The 25,170-nt window shown below is 39.2% G+C and overlaps 1 protein-coding gene across 4 annotated transcripts in view; it reads left to right on the forward strand.

The window, feature by feature from the left end:
* Positions 1–25,170, forward strand: part of EBF1 (EBF transcription factor 1) — a 410,044-nt gene that overhangs the window by 22,281 nt on the left and 362,593 nt on the right. For all 4 annotated transcript variants that reach the window (XM_040239659.1, XM_040239661.1, XM_040239662.1 and 1 more), the window contains exon 6: positions 3,545–3,613. In XM_040239659.1, the coding sequence (XP_040095593.1) occupies positions 3,545–3,613 (69 nt within the window). The remainder of the gene's footprint in view (positions 1–3,544; positions 3,614–25,170) is intronic.

The following is a 25,170-nucleotide window of genomic DNA, read 5'->3' on the forward strand; positions in this document are numbered from 1 at the left end:
GTAATATGATGTAGACTTCTTTCTGTGATAATGTGGACAAACCCACCTTCATTCTTTTTAATGCTACACACAGTTCATATTTACATATATATGTGCACACACATATATGTATATGTGTATATGCATTTATTTTTAAAGTGGGCTTAAACCGTAGACACTACTTTGTTACCACCCCAGATGCAGCACAGAGCCCAGGAATATCCTTTTGAGGATGATGACTATGCAGTGCAGTGGTACGACCTGAGAGGCAGGAGACCTGTTGGGCTGTTTCCCATACTTTGTGTAAAGTTTTCTTTATAAATGATGTTAAGTGACCTCCAGCCCTTTAGTCCAGTTTCCTTGTTTTATTCCTCTTCTATTCGTCCTTCTACACCTCTGTTCTTCGCATCTGCTTTCTGTTCTGGGTCCCTTGGGGCACAGCAGAGAGGGTGGTTCTCACTTAGGCTGTGCTTCGATTCAGCTGGCTGCACTCGAGGGCACTTATATTTTAAGGGGATGAAGACAGTGCTTAAGGCACAGGGCAGATCTCAGGCCTAGTGCTGCCTTGCCTGGGGAGGTGGTCTGGGGGGTGGGGTGGAGGTGAACCTTCCTTCCTTGGGCAGCGTCTGCTCAGAGGGGCAGCGTGGCTTCCTTTATCTGCTACCTTCCTATTGGATTGTATTTCCCCTAGTATAATACATTCATTCATGAAGTCATCCAATCAACCAACCAACCAACCATTATTTGATCTTCTCTGTTCTGTCCCAGGCCTTACAGCTACCCGCTAGGTAAATAAGATTGACAGTGTGTTCCTTTATGAAACATATGGGTTAGTGGGGAAGAGGTGGGAGGAGAAAGATAGTAACAAAAAATACACAAGTATATACATAAGAATATAATTTGCTTTTTGTTTAGTGCCCTGAAAGGGAAAACCTGGAGCAGCCTATCGAGTATTAAGATCAGCTTCTCTGAGGAAGGAGTCTAGAGGCCTAGGCCCAAAGAGGAGGGTGCTGCTGTTTAGTCGCTCAGTCGTGTCTGACTCTCTTGCGACCACACGGACTGTAGCCTGCTAGGCTCCCGCATCCCTGGGATTTCCCAGGCAAGAATACTGGATGGGTGGACATTTCCTTCTCCAGGGATCAAATCCGGATATCCTGATTGCAGGCAGATTCTTTACCCCTGAGCCTCCTGGGATGCGCCAAAGAGTGGGTAGAGGCTGGCTAGCTAGGGAGGGCTTGGAAGAGGAGCAGTCCAGGCCCAAAGCCTGCCCGCACCTGGGTCTGGGGTCAGACTGAGTGGGGAGACTGAAATTGGCTAGTGAGGCTGGAGTGTGGCACATTGGAGGAGAGCGACAAGAGATGGGGAGGTGTTCTGGCTCCCTGTCATGCCATAGATTTATTCGCAGTGTGGTGGGAAGCCCTTGAAAGGTCTAGGGCAGTGGAGTGACAGTTCCATTGACATTTTGAAAAGATCACTCTGGCTGTTGGTGGTGGATGAAGAGTGGAGGCGAGGCCAATGTGGAGTCCAAGTGAGAAATGAAAGTGACTTGGTTGAGGGTGGTGCAGTGAGGAGGGAGAGGCTCAGATCATCTTGAGATGTAGATTCTAGTCTGAAATTATCATCAGGCAAGTTGGAAGGGTCCCTGGAAGGCAGTAGTCCAGGCAGGATGATGGTGAGGGTTTTGACCTCTGGAGGTTTGCCCAATCACTGTTTTGAAAAAGAAAAGAAAGAAAAAAAGCAAGAAGAAAGAGTCCTTCCCATGTATTGCTTTTCTCCCTGGGTAAAGACTTGAGCTCTGTCGATGGGCTTTATTTTGGAGACCTGTGCCCTCACACTTAGAGGTGGGTACTGCAATCGCTCCATTTTATATACGAGGAAACTAAGACTCCAGGAGGTGAAGTACTTTGCTTAAGTGCCACAAGTAACTCTGAGTCGAGTCAGTGTTCTTAACCACTGCACTCTCCTGGCAAGCCCTTGAAATGTAGGTGCAGGGAAGTAGAGTTCAGAGATAGTAAGGTTTAGTTTTTAAATTATCATTACTTTTTTGGCATTCATGTCAACTACTGGATTTCTCAGTCCCTTTTTTCTCTATATCTCTCTTTTACGTGTTGGGATCCCTTGGGCTTTCTTTCCCTCAAAGTCCTAGTATAGCTGAACTCAGGCCTGGAGGAAATTGTTTTCTTGGAACCAGAAAGGGAATGGCTCTAAGGCGAGTGGTGTGGTTTTCAGCTGGGGCTCTGACAAAGGAGAGAGAATTCTTGCTGTTGTTTTCTGAAGATATGAGAGACAAATAAAATGAGCATCAGTTTGGAAGCTGATTCTCTTTTCAGAGGTAGAGTAATGGCCAAGAGAGAAACTTCCCAACTTTGGTGAAAGACTCCGTGTGGGTGTATATTTCTGGGTCCTGAAAATAAAGTTCAGTGTTTGTTTCTCTCCAACAGCTCTCCAAATTTAGGCTCTGTGATTCACTAGGTCGAATGAATGTGTGTGTGTGTGTGTGTGCGCACGCTTGTGTAAGAGGGAGATAAATGAATATTTTATTTGTAATGCAGGTGATGTATAACCCTTGCATAACTACCTCACCTCCATGAGTGATCAAATACATGCTTTTATAGTGTGCCCTGAGGTATAGACTGGCCAGTGGACACATTTCTTATTTTCAGACAAGTCTCAGATGGATAGTCTTCCATTGACCATGGGTAATTTTCGAAAACTCATAATTTTTCACTTTTTAGAAGCATCTCAGTTTAAGAAAACACTGGCAACTTTAAGGTCACACATGGGATGGGATTTTGATAGTAGATGCTTTTCTTGCCCATGTCTGCCTCTTCTCTGATCTAATAAAGAGCATTTACTGTCAGGCCTTTGCCAGCCTTCGGATCCATGTCCATACTGCTTCCAGAAAACTTACACAGTGACCAGTGGAGGGCACAAAAGCCAGAGGACATGTGGATCTCTATTGTGTTTTATCTTTCCTCTGTCTTAATTGTTGTGTTGTACTTTCACTCTTACATTCTGAACATGGTTCCAAAGCAGACCGTTACAGTTTTAGGATTTCAGGAAGGCTGTGATTGAAGGAAACGTCTCCTATAAAAGAGAAAGGAGAAGAAAAAGGAATCCATTGAATACAAAATGACTGGAGGGGGAGAATCACTCATACCTCATTACTGACGTGTTCCACGCAATTAGTGTGATATTGAGGGAAGAGTGTTTGAGCCACCCACAACCCTGAATATTCTCATCAGGTAGATGTAGTAATAATGCGTTTCACAGTGAAGTCTTCCAATTCTGCGGGCAGTGATGGGGAGACCCCATCTTAGGGCTGTCAGTCCTCGCTTGGAGAGAGTCCCTCTCCCTCCCACCTTTGTTCAGGGAGAGGTTAAACCTGGCATTAACCTGTAGGTGACCCAAACAGAATATTCTGTCCCAGGGATCCGTTGATTGCCAGGTATGGCTTGTGGTAATTCTAGCATTTGCAACCCAGCAATTTGAACCTTCTGTCTGCCTAAATGATGATTTTACATTTGTAATGGTTGTACTAAATCCTCTCGCTTTTGCTCTGCAGCCGCTGTTGTGACAAGAAAAGCTGTGGCAACCGAAATGAGACTCCCTCAGATCCAGTGATAATTGACAGGTAGGGACCACTCTACTTTCAGTCGGTTCTTTTTCCTCATTATAATGAAACACCTGCCTCGTGTGGCTCTCGGGTGAGGGTTAGGAAGGCATGTGGCCGAAATTTGCCTGTTGGTCCTGACTTCATCTGCTGCGCTGAGCTATTGCGATTCCTGGGAAAGCCATATGGAATGTTCTTTGGAGGCCCGCTTTCTTGGATTGCTCCAGTTTTGTGTCTGATTCATGCTCCTAAAGGAATGTTCTTCTTTCTTGACTTTCTGTGGCTCAATCTTCATGCTGTGCCAGGAAGCTTCAGAAATAAAATAATAATAATTTGTGATTTATGAAATGTGGTTGGGTGCTTATAAATATTTAACTTTTATTTGAAAAATGTTTGAATCATTATCACTTTTAGCTACAGTAGTTCTGTTGGACGTAATCCATCTACATTTTAAGGTTTTATTTATGCATAAAAGCAGTTTTAAAGAGATCTGTGAACCAAGATTTTCTACAGTAATTTCCCGGGTTTGATTGTAGCTCAGACTGCATTGGAAGTTGATTAATTTATCCTGCTTGTCTTAATTATTGTGTTTTTAAACAGATCCATATTACTAATCTGACATGACCAAGTAAATCACTGTAGAACAATAAATCTATTTTAGTTGTTCGGCGCAATTTCGAGTCAGTGTGTGCAGAGATTATGCAAAGTCGCATTCCAAATATTCATTTTACATTTTAATTATTGAAATTCATTGTATGGAAACATGTATGATAAACCATTTGTTACATAGCATTACTCACTGAGAGTTAAATGGCCTGGAAGGTTTATAGATACTGTCAGTTGTCAGCTAGGAAAAGAGCTAGCACCCTCCACTAGCTGGAAGAGTCTTGCAAGTCTGACTGACTGATCTCTCATTGAGGAGATCAACAGCTGAATAAAAGCCCTTTTTGGGGTTTGGTAATATTGATTTTGGATACCCTTCCCCTGCCACTGTCCGCTGGTGCACATCTATCTGTTTTCCCAATTCTTTACTTTTAGGGGGGCTTTATCATTTTTCAGTTAACTGAAAAAGTATTCTTCATTGTGATTTATGACAAAACATCAGTTGTTGATTTTGACTTATATGATTCTTTAGGCTTAAACCCAATTTTGATTGCCCAGCAGTTTTATAAAGCTTGCATTTGAGTCAGATATTTTAACTGTCTTTCACTTATATTCACCAAAAACATATCTTTGCTGGATAACTTGATAACTTTGCTTAATATCTTCTTTGATTCAAAGCTGAAAACACCCACCTTTAGAGTATAATGAAGTTGTCTGCTGCCTATAGAATTAATATAGCATGTTTATCTATAGAAGCAGACATGCCATTATGCAGTTTCTTTTTCTGCGATGGCAGATAAATCTTCAGATAAATAAGATAAAAAAAAAATAACCTTTATGCTGTTTGTTTCACCTAAATACCTCGCTTCAAAATACCATTTGTTATTTTAAGCAGATTTTACTCTTCTATTAGGAAGAAAGTGTTCTGATCAAAAGACCAGCCCAAATATTTGCCCCAAACTTTGAAACTATCAGCATTTGGTTCTGCCGCACAGTTTCTTTTGGTTTAGATGATGACAAGAACCTTACTTTGCCACCCGCAATGAAAATGCTTTTTTTTTGCTTTTGAATGGGTTAAGCTTTTAAGTTCTTCGTTTGGTTTTAAGCCGTGACTCTGATATAGAAGGTTGATATGACTGTGGTTTGAATAACATTTGATTTTGACCTGTTTCTGTGGGTTGCGATGGCATAAGAAACTTGACTCAGCAGCGCTGTAATTAGCCCGGCCTGTGTTTTTGAAACAGGATTGTGTTACCTGGATTACATTAGTGTGGCTTCTATTGTTGCCGCCTTGCATCTATCCCAGTAGGGTACTTAAAACCTTTTCTTGGCTAGGGTAGTTCAAACAATTTAGGTAAAATAAGTATGCACTTTATACTGTTGGTGGCTTTAGAGATATTACTCATGACATTTATCCTTTTCATTATTTTTTTCCTTTTTGGTTTGACAAAGTAGAAAATGCTGTTAGCCAGTCTTGGTCTCTTAAGAGAGGAGTACTTGGAAAAGCAGCTGAAACCCTGGTTATCTGCATGAGTCCCAACATACGTTTATTTGCTGGCTGTTGCCACTGTCTCCCATGAACTGTCTTTTCAAGCAGTGATGCCAGCTGATATGCAAAACCCCATTTAGCTATTTTTATTTGCATCTGAATTTTCAGAATTTATTTGTCCTTCAGTCTGCCAAAGGTTTTTAAAGCTCCAGTCCTGTCTGTGCTGATATGTGAAACTTCCATTTTTAACAAGAGAATAACAACAGGAAAAGAACTTACATAAGGAAGGGCGAAATAGAAAAGATTTCAATTCCATAAAATTGCTGCAAAGGAAAAAAAAATGATGGCAACTGTGTTTGAATTTCATAGTTTCCAATTTGATTCTATATTACCGATTGCATAATATCTGCGTTACGTGCTTAGGGTTTGATTTGCTTTCAGATTTATAGATGTGAATCCCTGCATATTTTGTAAAAATAGGTTATGGGGCCTGCATTCAGTAGCAGGAGTAACTGTTTTTACAAGATGCATCCAATTTGCAATTATAGGACTGAGGGTACAGGCCACCCTTGTGTTAGGATTTAGCATAGTTTTAACACGCAGTCACATTTTGGGCACCAATAATTTTTAGTTCCCTTTGCTTGTCCTTCAGATTTTGGAAGAACAGTGCTATTTTTATCAGTCGAAAGACTTTTAGTAGTGGTTGTTCAGGAAAACTATTTATAGGATTGATAGAAGAGGCTTTATGGTCATACGGCAGTGGTGCAGTTATCCTGCTATTTCTGTGTTAAATTTTGGCAGTATTATTTGCTGCCAGTGGTTTGCTGCAAGTGGTCAGCTTGGCATAGTCTATCAAAAAGGTGGAATTAACAAAATCAGCAGTTAAATACTGTGATTTAGAAAATGTGTTTCTACTTCATTTATGATAGCATGCAACATAGTCAGAAAAATATGACCCAACTCTTTTTACAATTATGACAATTTGTCAAGTCACTTCAAAAACATTTGGAAGGAAGTTTTTGTAAATGGATGATGTGTGCATCTTGAGTTGACTGCCTGGTTGTGTTTCTGTTTAATGCCAAATTGTTTGAGAGTTATAAAAACCAGGCTGTGTGCAAGGATCTAGATATTTGGAATATGTGGACATGGGAGAAGTCAAATGTGTTATGTTTAATAGCTGATGACCAGAAACTAATAACAGCATATTTCATTATCGTTGAGGTAAAGGGCTATGTGTGGTAATTATTGTTAAAGTAAAAAGCAAAAAATGACTTGCAGTTATTGGATTAAGGTGGAGATTGATTTAACATATTCACATAGTAACTCATATTTGAATTTAAAAGGTTTGCAATAAAGTTCATGTTTAGAAATTGAATAAATTGTAGTTTTATTACCACATCGGATATCCTTGTGTCCTAACCTTTTTCCTTGGAGTTATCTTAGTTCAATAAATAAAACCTCATTAGACTATTCCCATTTCAACGAGTTTATTAAATTTTGCAGGAGTAATTAGCATAAGCTGTGCTAATTTTTCTGGAAGACTAATGAGGGAGGTTCTTAATTAGGTTTACTTTGTAAGAATCAGAAAAGATGATAATGACAAAAGTCACCTAGGGTACTCTGAATTGGGAACCCAGTTTTTCTGAATTCATATAAAAATCTTCCATTTTCTATGTGGAAAATTCTTTATAAATGCTCGAACTGAATATATTAAATGTGCAGACTAGACTCTTATTCCTTATCTTGTTAGTTAGGATTACTGTTCGTTCTAGATTTGCTTCACAAAACTCTTTTATTTTTCTACCCTGGATCACTAAACTTTCTTTGAACAATGACATGGATGAATACAGATGGGTCTTACAAAAACATTTCTTTCTCTGAATTATGCTATAGGATTCCTTTCACACAGAGCTTTAAAGTTTCCAGCCAGATTTGTGCTGCTAACTTCCAGTAGGGCGGGATAGGGGGATGGCTCAATATTTGTTTGTTTGGTTTTTCAATTTAAGATCAGTGTGATTGATGAAATAGTTAAACTGCTAAATAAAGGGAGAAAAGAAGAGCCCAATTCTTCATTTCCTTGCACTGTGGATTTTGAGAATTGACAAGTGGACTTTTTTCTTTTAATAGATAGAAATAATAAAGGATGAAATTCCTCCTCAAATTACTTTCTTGGTCTCGTGTGAATTTAGACATAGCCCTTTCGGGATGTAATGCGGCTCAAGTGATCTGCAAGTTTGAGTTCTTCATAACCAGTACTAAAAACGTGGATTTTTAAAGCCTGTCAACTAATATACCTCTAAAGATTTGGGGCTTGCTTATTGCAACTCAATAGATTGGTCTTTCTTTTCCATTTATAAGAATCTCTGTATCTACTTTGGAGCCGTAAGCCCTGACATGCAACATTTAAAAAAAGCATACCAACTTTGTAACATGAAGAATTTATGCCTGTTTGGAACTAGTTCTTCAGGCCACACTTACCTAAGGGTCTCCTAAATAGAAAAAACAGTGTGTACTTGTTTCTTTCCAGAATTTTCTAAAGATCTTTCACATCTAGTTCACTTTCACTTCGGTAACACTAAATGGGTTTGCTTTATGATTGTTGTCTGAAATAGAATGTTCAGAATGAAAATATTGGAATGGCCATTTTACCTGCATCAGGGTTGTTCAGAAAAACATTTTTATTTGATTCATTCTTCATCTAAGAGGTTTGAATGCTGTGACAAGACTTTTCAGAAAAGTGCAGTGTTGTCTTAACACCAAGCTAATTCTTGATTAAACCGATCCTGATACATATATGTAACATATACATTCATCTGTATAACAGAAAAACTATGGTAAAACACTAGAATTAGGATGTAATTTTTTTTTTTTTAACCATTGATCAGGGTGGGCTATATTCTAATTCCTATATCTGCAGTCCTAAGATTGTGAAGGCATCACGGCCCCTTGACAACAAATGATTTTTTTTGTCTTTTATCATCAGACTTAAATCCAAAAATGCACTAAAATTTTTTTATCTTCTGTGAAAAGAAAGTCCTCAATTAACATGAACATAAGCATACTTTTATTAAAGTTGCAGATGAGGCTTTTAGTCAGAGTTTCATGGCTTTATTTCATTGACCTTTCAACTTATTATTTTGGTGTTCATCTAGTTTTTGGAAGGACCAACCACTAAACATAATCACTCTGTAAGATACACAGATAGCTATCTAGGGCTCGAAGACCCAGAGGTATAAATGCATTTCCCAGAGTTCTGATATGCCTTTTATATCACCTGATTTCCTAACTTTGAATGCCCCATTAAAATAAAAAGAGTAGAAATTCATTCTTTAAAATTGCTGCAGGCAAGATAATTGCTGTCCTCTTGGTTGGTTTGAGAGGTTTGCGTTTTTTCCAAAAGTGAAAAGCCCGCGCTGACACTGAGCGTGAATTTATGGTTGTTTATTAATCCTACCATATTTAAACATTTGTTTTCTCAGTGGGAATTCATATGTGATTATTAGCGATGAGACTTATGTGAGAGACTATCATTCTAAATTTTATCACATCTCAGATACCATTCTGAATAGGAGATGAGCCCGTACATTTGTATGCAGTTTCCTACCACGATAAGAAAATAACGAATACAATCAGTTAATAGCAGTCTATATTCCATTTGCTATCAGCTATTCCCAAATATACAGCCAGGATACATTCAAATGGATTTCAAGTACACTGACAGTATATCATAATGCAGAGTACTTTTACACAGTATAATACTACTGCAGACACTGTATAATGAACAACTGTAGCTTTCCTGTAAAGGAAATAATGGCAGCAACTTCCAAGAAATGTATTTAAGGGAGCTTTGGAGAATCAGTCGTGCATATGTGTTACCGGCCTGGGTGTCAGCCCATGGTGTGGGGTTTTAATCCCATGTCATCATAACTTTGTTTTTGTAACAGTTCTGGAAAAATACAGAGAAGCTGAACAAAGTCCCTTGTGTGTCATCTAACAAGTTTGCACAGTCATTTTGTGATGAGAATATATCAGTATATTAAATATGCTTTTGCTTTTCTAAAAGAAATTGCTTAGAATGGGAAAAAAACCCAAACCCTCCTGAAGTGCAACTCAGTTCTCCAGTGATAAATTTACCTTGGTTTTCCTTACCACTTATACCCGACCAGACTCTAATAAAAATGGACAGATTTAAAAAACTCCATTTAGAAGCTTCTGCATGTAGTGAGATTTTGGTCGTTTTAATTTGCATTAGGTATTATCTGAAAAATACCATCTTTTTCCTTCTCTCTCACCTACTGTCTCATCCCTCCCTTTACAAACTGTGTAATTGTATACCATCCATGATATAAAAGTGACCTAAATACTCCAATTGCAATCAATGAAAAATGGTGAACATTACAGGTTTGTCTTTGATTGCATGTTTCCTTTAAAGGTATGGGTAGATGGAGATAAATCTCCCTCTCAAACTCTCTCTCCAGTTACAAGCCTTTGTCCAAAGGTAAATAAAGGTTTTAACATTACAGTACTTATTGTAATATAATTTTAATTGCCTTAACGCTGCTAATGTGTGAAGCTGAGTATGTGTGTGTGTGTATTTTTCAGGAGGAGGGGAATCAAGCCAAATAAAAAAAAACAGACCCTGCATATTTTTCATGGGGGTACTGGGGGTCACATGTGGTAAATGATGCAAACTTAATGAAACCGGTTCTGGGGAAGAAAATGCCATTGGCATTTCATCCATGTAATGTATATTCCACTTCCAGTGGGAATAGAGTGGTCTTCGGTGTGCTTTAGAGATTTTTATTTTTGAAGGTGAAGTGCTTGGTTCCAGTTCCAAACTTGCCTCTAAACCCTACTTGGAAAGATGTAGCTAGACAAGCTGGCAAATTATATAGCTCGATCCCACACAATAACCTCCAAAATGGCCCTCGGTAACTATACCATCCCGCTAACTGTTGGAGGCACAATAGTTTTGTAATATAATATAAAGTAATAGTGTTAGCCAACACATCTTTAATAAGATATTGTTCGAGCCTTTGCCATATGCTACAGAGCAGCCTCTCACTTGGTGGGCCTTTTGATTCCTCTCAATAAGATTATTTCAAATACTCTAATCCTGAATCATTGACATGAATACAAAAGCCTAGTGACATCTAATAGATGCCTCTTAGCTTTGCTTTTCCTCTTGTTCCTTTCCTTTTTCTTCTCTTTTTACCTGACAAAAAGCTTATAGGCACTTGGGCTCTGTCTCTCAGTAGCAGCATGGGGGGCTCCTCATGAAATATAAAGGAGGAAAAAGGACTGCCAGAGGCCCGATAAGCTACAGAGTGAAGGGCCATAGATTAAAAGTAAATGCCAGTAAATCCTACCCTGTACACTTACTTGTCCTTTTATTGTTTCCTTTAACTCTTTCCCTGCCAGGAGAGGGGAAAAAAGAGAAAATAATTAAATTGCAGGTGTGTGAATTTTCAATCTGGATGTGGTCACTATACATACTGTATAGGTTTTGGCAAAACTCTCAAATTTTGGTTCCTGTCAAGGTTATGGTGGCTTTTTTTTTTTTTTTAATGCCCCTTTAACATCAATATAAAGAATCTTTCAAGAACTTTTTTTTTTTGCTTATTTGCTGCTCAACTGACCAGATATTCATACTGTTTATGTCTGTGGGGAGATAGGTGACTAGGTCAGAGGAGCCCTTCTCTGGGGCATGAACGCTGGTGACATGGTGTTTCCAGGTTGAAAGAACTTTTTCTTTTCTTTTTTTAATCAATGAATAGGAAATGATCAAAGTGAAAGATTAGGCTGTCTTGTTCTGTGATGGTAGCTGCTGCTTTTTTGTGTGATCCTGCTCTCTCCTTGTGCCCTGAGTGTGGCCTGCACTGGACGGTGTCACTTCTTGCTCTGGTGAGACCTAGGAGGCAGAGTGTAGGGGGACAGCTTTGCCAATGGTCAGAGGTTGTCGCCCTCCACCTTCCAAAAGCAGCCATGGTTTGACTAAAGCTTCTTCTTTTTTTTTTTTTAAATACTCTTATCTATAGAGATATAATGCTACTTACAATTTATTATTGTTCAATAGAACAGTAACTTCCCCCTATTTTGAATGTGTTTCCCATTCATTAGTATTCTGATCCATTAGTAATATCCTAAAGCATCACTTTAAAAGATTTTATTTAATTGGCTACACTGGGTCTTAACTGTGACATGTAGGATCTGTTTTGTTGACCAGGGATCAAAATTGGCTCACCTGCATTGGGAGCACAGAGCCTTAGCCACAGGATCACCAGAGGAGTCCCAAAGCATCATTTTTGATAGTCTTGGATGCACTATTGGTTAAATCCTTTCACAAAATGGAGAGTTAAAGAACCCAGAACCTGTGTCAGGTTTGGCTGCTTTCGCATATGCGCGTGCAAACACACACACACACACACACACACACACTTTTACAAAGACAAAAATGAAAAATGAGAAGTCTCTTTTTTATTTATTAGAAAGTTCTGTAGAAAAGAGAGTTGGTTAAATTATCTTTGAAGCTGTTCAGTTTAGTTGCTCAGTGGTGTCCAACTCTTTGTGACCCCATGGACTGCAGCACGCCAGGCCTCCCTGTCCATCACCAACTCCTGGAGCTTACTCAAACTCATGTCCATCGAGTTGGTGATGCCATCCAACCATCTTATCCTCTGTCATCCCTTTCTCCTCCTGCCTTCAATCTTTCCCAGAATTAGGGCCTTTTCCAGTGAGTCAGTTCTTCACATCAGGTGGCCAAAGTATTGGAGTTTCTTCAGCATCAGTCCTTCCAATGAATATTCAGGACTGATTTCCTTTAGGATTGAATGGTTGGATTTCCTTGCAGTCCAAGGGACTCTCAAGAGTCTTCTCCAACACCACAGTTCAAAAGCATCAATTCTTTGGTGCTCAGCTTTCTTTATAGTCCAATTCTCACTGGAAAAACCATAGCTTTGACTAGACAGGCCTTTGTCGGCAAAGAAATGTCTCTGCTTTTTAATATACTGTCTAGGTTGGTCATAGTTTTTCTTCCAAGGAGCAAGCGTCTTTTAATTTCATGGCTGCAGTCACCATCTGCAGTGATTTTGGAGCGCCCCAAAATAAAGTCTGTCACAGTTTCCACTGTTTCCCCATCTATTTGCCATGAAGCGATGGGACTTGATCCCATTATCTTAGTTTTCTGAATGTTAAGTTTTAAGCCAACTCTTTCACTCTCCTCTTTCACTTTCATCAAGAGACTCTTTAGTTTTTTGTTTTCTGCCATAAGGGTGATATCATCTGTGTATCTGAAGTTACTGATACTTCTCCTGGCAATCTTGATTCCAGCTTGTGCTTCATCCAGCCTAGCATTTTGCATGATATACTCTGCATATAAGTTAAATAAGCAGGGTGACCACATACAGCCTTGATGTACTCCTTTCCCAATTTGGAACCAGTCTGTTATTCCATGTCCAGTTCCAACTGTTGCCTCTTGACCTGCATACAGATTTCTCGGGAGGCAGGTCAGGTGGTCTGGTATTCCCATCTCTTGAAGAATTTTCCACAGTTTGTTTTGATCTACACAGTCAGAGGCTTCGGCGTAGTTAATAAAGCAGAAGTAGATGTTTTTCTGTAATTCTCTTGGTTTTTCGATGATCCAACGGATGTTGGCAATTTGGTCTCTGGTTCCTCTGCCTTTTCTAAATCCAGCTTGAACATCTGGAAGTTCATGGTTCACGTACGGTTAAAGCCTGACTTGGGAGAATTTTAAACATTTCTTTGCTAGCATATGAGATGAATGCAGTTGTGCGATAGTTTGAACATTCTTTGGGATTGGAATGAAAACTGATGTTTTCCAGTCCTGTAGCCACTGTTGAGTTTTCCAAATTTGCTGGCATATTGAGTGCAGCACTTTCACAGCATCATCTTTTAGATTTGAAATAGCTCAACTGGAATTCTATGGAATTGAAGCTATTACAATGTCGAAAACCCATATTTTGCTACACAGTCTTTTTTTTTTTTCCTTAAAGCCAGATTCTAGTCTCAGATGAATGGTGTACATCTCAAAATCTCTTTCAAAAAACTGTGTTCTTCTTTCTGTGGCTACAGGAGTGGGAGTGTCCTTTTCTGGCCACCCACATGTTTTCTTAAAGACCAGATCTGAATCCTGGCCTATGAGCACCTTAAGATAAACAATATCTCTGACCATTATGAGTTTACTAGTAAGTTACATCTGAATAGAACTTGCAAAGGTATTGGAGACCTTTAAGGTGTAGTATTTCAGAGAATTCTCTTCATACAAATGCGAGGGCAGAAATTAACTCCATTTTATAGATCTGTAAACAGAGGCATACCCCTGAGGAACTTTATTTGTGGCAGAGCAAGTGATTGAAACTTCGTGTCCTAGCTCTCAGTCTGATCTTTTCCCATCTCAGTTGTTCAGTTGAAGAAATGAAAGACTGTTTTCAGTATTTTGTGAAGCCTCTTTTTCTTGATATCCACAATTCCTTTTTTCCATGAATTAATCTAAAGCTTTTTATCTAAACAGTTTCCTTGGTAGATTTGGCACTTCTGAGATTAAAAATAATAGTAATAACGTAAATCAGAAAACAACAAAATTCTGTAAAGCAATTATCCTTCAATAAAAAAATTAATTAAAAAAATAGTAATAGTGTAAATTGTTGTGCCCACTGCTAGTGCAATATTTGAGTTCTTGTGTCCTCATTTAATTTGATGAGTAAACCACTGTGTGTTTCACTAGGGGATAAAACAGACCATTATCCAAAGAGAAATCTGGAAGAAGGCAGAGTACGGTGGAAAAGGGCTACAATTTGGAGTTCATTGGCAGAAAATCAAATCCCTCCACCATTACTTCCCAGTATTTGAATCTCATGGGGTTTAATTTTTTCGTCTTTGAAATGGGAAAATTATCTCAAGTTTGGAAAATTGTGGGGTTTAAAATCGCTAGCACAGAGTTTGACACACATTAGGTGCTTGAAATCAGGTAGCTCTTGCAATCTGCACATAATCTTCCATGTGGATTGTTATTCTTAATGGATGCTTGCCATGGAGCTTTCTTACAAGCAAAATTACCTTGTTGAAGTTCATCATGGTGGTTAAGTCCCCTTGTTGAAGAGTTGCTCTTTTTTTTTTTTTTCTTTCCTCGAATGTTTATTGAACATCTACCATATGCCACACATTGTTTTCAGGATTGGGATATAACAGTGAATAAGACACATATGGTTCCCGCCTTCCTGGTATTTTTAGTACCTCAGAGTTGAAAAAAAAAAATCGGAATAGTGAGTGTAGAAAGAAATATATATATATATATTTAATAGGAGAATATTATTTCAGATCGATAGAGATCATGATGCAGAGGAAAAATGTCCCTAGGAAGAAAGTTACTTGTTAGCTCTTACTCAGTGGTATTGAACTTGGGCAAACTACATGGTTTTATTGTACTCCTCTAAGGCAGTCTATGGCTCAGACGGTAAAGCGTCTGCCTGCAATGCAGGAGATCCAGGTTCAATCCCTGGGTTGGGAAGATCCCCTGGAGAAGGAAATGGTAGCCCACTCCAGTATTCTTGCCTGGAAAATCCCATGGACCACGGAGCCTGATAGGTTACCATCCATGGGGTCGCAAAGAGTCAGACACGACTGAGCAACTTCACTTCACTTTCAAGGCAGTCTACACATTGGTTAAAATCACAGGCTGGGGAGTCAGACTGCCTGGGATCAAATCTGAGCTCTGCCAGTGTTAACTTTGGGGTGCAGGCAGATCGTCTCACTTCTCTAAGCTCCAGTTTCTTCATCTGTGAGACTGGGTAGGAGTAGTAGTTCCTACTTTTTAGGGTTGTGAGGAATAGGTGGGCTTCCCTGGTGGCTCAGATGGTAAAGAATCTGCCTGCAATGCAGGAGACCCAGGTTAGATTCCTGGGTTGGGAAGATCCCCTAAAGAGGGAAATGGCAACCCACTCCAGTAGATAATGCATGGAGAGAACTTAGCACAATGCCTGGCCCATAAATCACAGTCAATAGAGGTGGCTGTTATTTTTTTTTAAAGGGCTGGAATGAAAAGCTCTCAAAGACACTTTCCAACTCTGAAATTCTAATTTTAGTTCCCTCTTGTATTTGCTGAGGCAGATAAACTCTTCAGGAAGTAGACTGTAAGCCCCAGATGGCAGTGGTGTGCACATATTGGTTGCTGCTGCGGCTCCAGCACTCAGCACAGTGGCCTCACTGCTGTGATGTAGGCGCTCAGAGTATGTTTTTGTGAAAAAGAAAGAAAGAGGTAGAAGTGGAGTTGAACCTGGTGTTCTGATCTCTCTGCCTAAAGATAGGCTTGTTATAACTACACAATAAAGTGAAAAGGCACTGCCATTAAAGAATGATGAGAAATAGAAAACGTAAGATAAAATATTAAATTTGTTACACTTAAAAATGTTAATCTTCACACGATTACCATGCAAATCCCCTCATTGCTTAACTGTTTAATTGATCAAGTAAATCACAGAACAGACAAGTAAGTGAAAAACCCTGCTGTTGACATTCACGCAAAGCACATTTCAAGAATATATTCTGTTAACTGGTATGTCTATTACACATGATAATGTGAATTTAACACACACATACACATACAGTATTCTTTGCAAGCAAGTAGATTTCAGAGAGTTCAGGGCAAAGCTCTGTTTTTTGTATGGCAACTTGGTAGTCTCCGATTATTATATCAAATGTGAAATCGGTGTTAGGGTACCATAAGTTTCAGCAGTGCCTTTGTTTTATATAATGTCTGAAGACTTAAGAATTCACTGCTTTTTTCTTTTAGGCAGGTGTAATATTGACGTGCTGCTCTGGAGATTGTAGGGTTAATGAATCCCCGCCTCCCTTCAACTCCCCCTGCCCCCCACCCCAATCCCATCATGTGCCTGGTTGACTCTGAAAGAAGGGGCTTGAAGTTGCCCACAGGGCATCCCTTTTCCCAGCCTTCTCCAAGGCCACCTGGGCAGATGGGAGCTTGCCTCCTGTCCTTAGGACACAAAATCCAATCAGTGGCCGTGTCTGCCGGTCTGCCTGACCTGCCTGTGAGCTGGAAAGAGGGAGGAGAAGCAGAGGCCGCTCATCTTTGATAGGCGGCATCCCTGTTGTGGCTTTGGGGCTCCTGCATGTTCTTGAGGAAGGAAGTTCTCCCTTATTTTCAGGATAAGATGTCATTCTTGAGAGCAATGTGCTGAACTAATCAGGTTAATTGGGAGGCCCCGGATTGTCTTCATTGAGCCCTTCTCTTCTTCCTGTTAAAGGCAGATAGTGCAGACAGATAGATTACACATATTTCAGTTTTCTGCAAGGCCATGAAATCTGTAGGCGTTCGGGGAATGTAGCTTCAGCCGAATGTCACTGCGGATACTGGAGCATGGATTCTTACTTGAGCAGCATAGTGTTAAAACACAAAACATAAGCTCTTCTTATGATTGAGAGAAGTGTGCCTTCAAAGATCTGATACCTTCTTCTTTTCTTTCTCTTAATGTTGAAATAATCTTAGTGTTTCAGATCAACTGGGATGACTTTGTTGCAGAACCCAGATGGATTCCTCTCCGGCTCTTTTATTTAAGGTTGAAACTTAAAAAACAAAACCTCATTGTGATGTGCCATCATTGACGAGGAGTTTCTTGAGCTGTGTTTAGACTCCCTGGCATCTGAGCCGAACAGGGGCTGTGGCCCTGACTTGGGGCATCTCGGCCTCCCCTTGAGCTTCGGGGTGGAGAGAAAGGAGAACTGCTTCCACCAAATTCTGTGAAAGGCGGGGATTCCTCCTCCTCCTTCACTCCAGATGATTTGTCGTGGTTTAATTTTAAACACTATCATTGACTGTTCTTTCAATCCTACCTCTTTTCCGCCCCCCCTTTTTTTTCTTGGAAGTTCCAGGAATGACTTTAATTATCTCCACAATCAAATTCTCATTCCTGCCTCTGTGAAAGTGTGTAGTCATAGATGGCAGGGATTATTTTCTTTAGCACTTGGGGATAGAGAAACCGGTTGTTTCAAAATGAGAACCAGCTGCTTCCACAGAGCCCTATTTAATGGGGAGCCACTTTGTACACAAACCTTCACTCAGGTCAGTCATTACGCCAAGCCCCGAATCAGCAGTGTTTGGTCTATCACCCTTTATTAAATGTCGACCGAGGAGTGATTTAGCCAATAAGATAATAATAATAATAATTTTAAAAAACACACCCCGAGTCTTTAATTTTGCTTCTGCTGAATGAACACTTATTTAGAAGGAGCACACTTCAAACTTCCTCCTGTGGTAATTACACTGTGGACTAGTTTACCATTCCTCATAGATGCCTGGTGTGTTTGTGTGTGTGTGTGTTTGCTTGCGTGTAGCTTTAACGCTCTCTGAAACTGGAGAATAAAGTTAACCTCCTCTTTCAACAGAATGTTTCATCTGACAAGCATAGTAGATAGATGAAAGGTAGATAGCCAAGGTGTGGGTCCCATTAATAGAACCCATTGGAGGGCAGAGATAACTGCTATTATCAAACATCTTTTATGCCATCCTGTAAAATAACGATGAGGGTGATATACTGTGTAAGTTGTGGTGTCTTTCTAGCTTGTAGAAATTGGTTTGTTGTCATACTGTGTTAATCTCTAGCAGTACCAAATTCGATTTGAAATAAGGAAAGTACTTTCACTAGTTAACTGTACAAAATACTTTTGAAGCATACAAAGAAGGGGGAAAGAAAGCATAAAAGACACATAAAACCACAGTAAATATTCACTTATGGGAATGATTTGTTTTTGAACCTGGGTTACATTTTTATCAGATAACCTAATTTTGGGACTGCAACATTTATTAAATCATGGTTTGAAGGATTTTTTTAAAAAAAGAGCAGCTTCATAAAGATTTCTAAAAATCTAGTTTAACCAAATTTTATATCATAAAAGTGAGAGATTCCATGTATTATTAATAAAAATGTATGATTGCTTTAAAAAATTATGACATGATTTTTTACAGTGATATCAACAATGAAATAATGTGAAGAAAGGATACAAATTTAGAAATTTATTCTCACAGGGAGTTTGATTAATAAGCTGAGCACTGATATATATGTTTTTACTTATTTTTAGGATTTCCATATTGAAATATAGTTGGTGGGAAATCTTGCCTAACAATTTTTAAAATTTGTTTGTTTACCAGCTACTTTGATTATGTAGCTTTAGTTTAAACTGTAATTCTATTGTATATTTTCTGCATCTGTATTTTAAAAAAATTCTGTGGGTTTTTTAATATAAAAAAATAAATAACTGTTATATTTCCAGTCACTCAAATTTGAACTGAATTTTACTTCCTGTTTCAAAGGTCAAGGCAGGCTGACCTCAACAGCAGTGTGGAGGCTGCTGAATTATTCATATCATTGACTTTGTGTCAGCTTCCACATTTGTGGAGAGGGATGTTTTATTCATTTATCTCATTTAGGGTTCTTCTCTGCACCTGTTTCTACCATTAAGTACCCTGTAATTTGCATTTGATGCTAATTTAGTTTCATATCAGTCTGGTCCCCCCTTGTTAATTTAATTTTCTAAGACCCTTTTCATTACAGTAGAACTGTTTTCCTCTTTAAAGCAAACATCTATACAAGTAATTGTATAAACTGCCTTTTAAATAATATCTTTTAGAAGATTCCATCGTTTAATTCCTTAATTCCTATAATTAGCCACAGTTTGATTAATGTTTCAAAGGGTTAAATTAAAATGCAGAATTACTCAAATGCATACTTGAATAATTTCTTATATAGGGCAGTGTTAGTGTTTTGGTACTCTTCCTGATGATTCTCAGAACAGTATGTCTTAACAGCAGTAATTTTCTTTATTTAGAGTGCTGTTTAGTTTACTGATAGTAGTTTCTTTCAAATTATGGTGCTCTCAACGTTTCTTGTGAAATGTTAGTTTTTTCCTTTCATCAAAGTGGTGATAGTGGCTTAAAAAATGTTCCTGCAACATTAATAATGACATACCACAAATAATCAGAGCAGAATTAGGTCTGATTCCTTGACATGTCATGGAAGTTTGGTATACTGATTTTCAGGAAACTGTGTTATATTATATGTCTGTTTCTCTTCTTCCCAAGCCTTTTTATTTCTGTCTGCTGCTAAGAGTAGATTGCCTGGGAATGTCTCAGTTTCCCAGACACAGTGGTTTTAGCAAGCTTTTGTTTGTATCTACAAGCACCCACTGGGCTTCCTTTGCCACCCAGATATTGTAGAAATTAGGAGTAAGTTGTTTGAGGGGGCCTGACTGAAATGGCTACTGTGGTTAGCGTGGCCGTGTTCCTGGGTGTCCACTGGGTATTTAGAGGTAATATTAGCCAGGCATGCAGTCCCCCAATTTGGGAAGAAAAAAATGCCACCTCAGTACTTTCCCTGTAACTGTTTGGAAGGTCCTTGACATAAACACGTCAGTATTCTTTCTTGGCTCCCTTGGAGGTGGGAGTTTAAAACAGGGATATAAGTTACAAGAGCTTCTCTGGTGGCTCAGTGGTAAAGAACCCACCTGCCAGTGCAGAAGACTCTGGTTCAATCCCTGGGTTGGGAAGATCCTCTGGAGAAGGAAATGGCAACTCACTCCAGTATTCCTGCCTGTGAAATCCCTTGGACAGAGGATCCTGGTGGGCTACAGTCCATGGGATCACAAAAGAGTCAGACACGACTCAGCAACTAAACAACCACAGTGAGTTATGAATTCAAATTCTAAGGCACACAGAAATGATGGAGCAGGAAAATTTGGTAAGGGCTGACTGTTACTAAGAAATTAGTCCGAGCTCTGCAGTGGCCCTTCTTTCCCTGGGTGGGATTGGTTTTATCTCTTGCTCGTATTCTCTGGGGATACCAAATGGTGTAGCTGCTTTGGGTTTCCAGAAGGATTTCAGGTCTATTGAAACTGGAGTTTGAAAGTGGCTTCCCTTGTTCTCTCAGTTATAAATGATTCCAGGGACTGCCACAAACAATTTTGTAATTATGGAAAAGTGAAAGGGAATCTCAGTTTTATAGCAGACAGCTTCATCTGTCTGGTTTCAAGACTGGGCTGTGGGTAGACTTTCCCAGGGGTCGCCTTCAGCTGGTGACATGTTGGGTATCGCTGTGAACTTTTTGCATCCTCTGGTGTATTAAGCTAGCTTTATGCTTCTGCTGATGGGCCTAAAATAACATGAAAATATCCAGCAATGAAATGTAGGATTTTTATTAATTAACAAAACATGTAGTTAACTGATTCCCTCCCCTATCCCTCATTCCTGACCCCATTTAGGTATCCTTGTAGTTTAGGCAAGTCTGTGAACTCCACTAGAAATGTCTCCTTGAAGTTTGATTAAACGGCCAAGTTTAAAAACAACAAGGAATATTTGCAGAGCTCTTAAGATGGCAGGCATGGTTTTCTCACCCAACTCTGACTGATGCTGGGAATTCTACTGTTAGAGCCTCATCCTTTCAGTTAAGAGTTTTTGATCTTTACTAAGACAAACATAACTTGAGGAAGGCCTACACTTTAATTCTATCCCTCATTTACCTCACTGAGGGAATGAAATAAAAATTTTACATGGATCTGGCTCCTCTCAGTTTACATTCATACTCTTTGGCCAAAATCATTTTAGTTCCCATGGCAACCCTGTGAGATAAGCAGGGGGTTTTGTGCCCATTTCCTAGAGATGAAGAATGAGTAGTTTAGCTTCATGGAGCTAATCAATAAGTTAGCCAGGTCTCAAGGGCAGGTTTTCTGAGGAATCCAGGTTATTGTAGGAAGAGATGAGGTTTCTCTTTGAGCTGAATGAACTCTCAGAGATTCCAGTCCAGTCCCTTCGTTCTACAAATGAGAAGGCTGAAGCCAAGAGAAGCTCAGTAACATTGCCCAAAGATCTAATTAGCCTCAGCGCCAGGACCGTAAGCCAAATCCCTGGCTCTGATTCCAGTGGCTTTTCTCTGCCACCCTGGGCCATCTGGGTCCTGCTCTGCTCTCCATCTCGCTTTGTGGGAGACCAGCCTCAGGGAAGTGTATAACTTGTATTTTCTGGATTTGGGTCCAAGGAAACCTGTGAGCTCAGTATCTCCAACAAGACCCAGCATGGTGTATCACACATATAAGGAGCACGTGTTAAATTGTTTCTAAGAAATTATAACAGTCCTGGGGAGGAGGAAGCCCAGACTACTCCCATCATATTCTATCTATTTTTTTAAAGCTCACATATTTCATTCACTTACAACTGTGCTTGTTTATGCTGTGTCATAACACCATGCAAAAACAGCAATTTCTCTTCCTATTTGTCAGAGATATTTCATCAATAGTCATCTTTCAGCAGGAATTTTAGGAAAATTCTTTCCATTCTAGATGTCTCATCATTGGCAGGGGTTTCTATTATCTTCCTCTGGAAGGTACTGACAAACATAAATATAGAGACTGACAATTTTCAAAGTAAGTCCTAATTTAAAAGTTATCTTATATTTAATCCTAAACAAATTTAATAAACTGTTCTTTCCAGAAATAATAATAAAGGAAACGAGGCAATATTGTAGAATATAGTTCTGAAGAAATCATAGTGAAAGGGGAAAAAAAGTACATTGAACTTCCCCCTACTCAAAGCTGCCTTTGTGGACAGTGTTTTCTGAGCAGGTTTGTCACACCCTTTGAACTGCCAAGGAGGGGCAGAAATCTGGGATGTGGTGCTAAGAGACATTAGTAGTCCCTGGCATAATCTCAAGATGAGTGGCAGGAGAGTAATTCCAAAGGGCAAAGGGGGATTCACCTGGTAAGCTGGGGGTGGGGTGGGTTATGGGTGGCTTTGGTACTACTTCAGGATATGGCGGAAGGTGGAGGCAGCAAACAGCTCAGCCTCTGAATGACATGTCTATCTGGCTTGCCTAAGTGATTGGGCTGATTAGGAAGAATTTTAGGGTTTTTGTCTCGGTTCAACTATGAAGCTCATGTAAACAGGAACTTAGTCTTTCCTGTGTCCCCTATCTGGTCATTTAGGGCCCATGCCCTCATTTAAAAAAGATGAAAAAAGATATATCTTCTTCTCCCAAAATTATCATAAGCAGTTAAAAAAGCTGAATTTGCTTATTCTCCCAAATAATTTGCATGTTGGAACTCAATAATTCTGCTAAACCTATAAAAAATGATTTCATTATGGGTTATATCCTTGTTTTCATTCATGGAGGTGATGAGGACAAACACCCATTGATTTCATTGACCTCAAGTAGGAAAAATGAGCCAGCATGTTAATTTATTCACTAAATGTTCATGAAGCACCTACTGTATGACATAAATTGTAACCCCCATTCCTGAGTGGGAACGGCCCTGGAGGTACCATGTGGCACTTCTAGGGCCCTCACTTATTAAGGACATCGAGTTCAGTGTGGAAACTCTTCCAAATCACCAGCATTTCCACTGAATCATTTGTCTTTCTCCTGACATCACCTGGTCCCCTGGCCCACACCCAATGTAAGATTTGAAGTAATTCATTACACATCAGAGTTGGTGTAGGTTAATGCCCTATTGTGCTAATTTTTGATTTTCAAGATACCCAAAATCAAGAATATCCTTCTGTTAGAAGCCAGCATGCTTTGGTTCTATTACAGGCCTGATAAGTTAACTCATTCATGCTGAAGTCGGACTTCTCATTTATAATGAAAATGAGAAGCAAGCTGGTATAGAATGCTGAACCAGGACACAGGAGACCTGGTTTTTAATACTGCCTCTGCCGTTATTTAGATATGTGAACCTCAGCAAGTCCCTTAACTTCTTTGGGTTTCAGTTTTCCCATTTATAAAATGAGAGAATTGGACACTTAGGATCTTTAAGATTCCTTCTCTCTCAATGGTTCTAATCCTCTATACTCCTATAAATCTGGTCATTTCTTCTATGTAACATTGAACAGTAGCCTATTATTAAACATTTGCTTGGGCAGCACGTACTGTACTACAAATAGTGGCCTCACAGTTAGAATTAAACAACCAGCAATATTCTCAGCCAGCTTTTATTCCTTCTTTATTACCTTGGTCCAGGTATCAGCTAAGTGATAATAAGGTAAGGCAGTAAGCACAGCCCACATCTATTCCTGAGATTTATATTAAGGCAGGTGGCTCTGGGGTGAGGTCTTTAGATGATGTACCTTACAAGGCTAATTGAGTTGGTATATTTAAATTTATTGGTAGCATAACTTGGGCAAGATGGGTAAGGGATCTATAAAACAAAAATTGTAGGCTTGTAAAATGTGAGGCACGTGGACAAACACATTCATCCACATGAGATAGTTATCCCCAAAAGGCCATCATCAGAAGCTGCCTATATGACATTCCAGAACTGTGTCTAACCAGATTCTGGTTTACACTCTGCGTCCAGGTGAAGCCAACTAAATGTCGGTATCTATGTATAAAGATATATAATGAATTGCACGCAGCACATACAGTAATTGTTAGTTGTCAGCATATCTGTATTTTTGGGACGATAATGTCCTATAAGGCCAAATAACTGAGTATCTTTAGAATGAAGCTATGAAATCATATACTCGGCCAGTATCTTATGCATGTGTATGAGAATACAGTGGATATACCTTAAGCTTAAAGAAATCAGAATCTACTAAATCTCAAAAACTGCCTTTTTGGCCACTATGTGCAGATATTAGAGACTGAGAAACAAACTTTAGGATAGGAACAAGATTATATGTATCTATATCTATTTTTAAATTTGAAATTCTTGAATCCTTTCATAGAAACATTGTAATAGTTTGATGGATCCTCAAAGAAACAAACTTATGAGTCCCATGGATAATGACTTTCTGAGAATTCCAGGTAGGCCCTCCCAGGCTTTCCTGTTTTGTATTTGCTTGCTTTCATTTCTTATTTTATGTGTAATAAACCTTTACTTTAAGCAGGATCAATTGTTAAACCAACTAGAGAGCTGAAGTATAGAACACTAATTCTATAGTAATACCCTATAAAAACCAAGAGAAATAAGACTGTTAAAAGAAATCCATATGTCTCTGGAATTTTTATTTAAGTTTATATTAGCGATAATGACCTTGGTTCCAGGGAATTCAGTAACAATTAATGACCAGCAAGGGGTCAGTGGCCCCATGGTGCTCTGGGCCAGCAATCCCTTCCAACATGGACAAGAACTGGTCATTTATCCCAAGGAAGTGCCCTGAGGCAAGGTCCTTATCCTTTGCCATCTAATTATAATTTAACCTCAGCTTTTAAAGGGCCCTGAGGAGCAAAGATACAATGGGTCCATGCTTTCAGTCTTTTAAAGAGTTTATTTTTGCCATGCAATTCATAATTGAATATCATTGAAAAGAGTTGTCAAAAAAGGTTGATAATTATGTTCCTTTCATTCTGGGGTGTGTGTACTCATTTTTTGTATCAATATCTGCTAGCTTTAAATGGTATAGAAAGCATGTAGGTATATTATATTGTGTGTGTGTGTGTGTGTGTGTGTGTGTGTGTGTGTGTGTGTG

The sequence above is a fragment of the Oryx dammah genome, unplaced genomic scaffold (assembly GCF_014754425.2).
Source record: "Oryx dammah isolate SB20612 unplaced genomic scaffold, SCBI_Odam_1.1 HiC_scaffold_5, whole genome shotgun sequence".
Lineage (NCBI taxonomy): Eukaryota > Metazoa > Chordata > Mammalia > Artiodactyla > Bovidae > Oryx > Oryx dammah.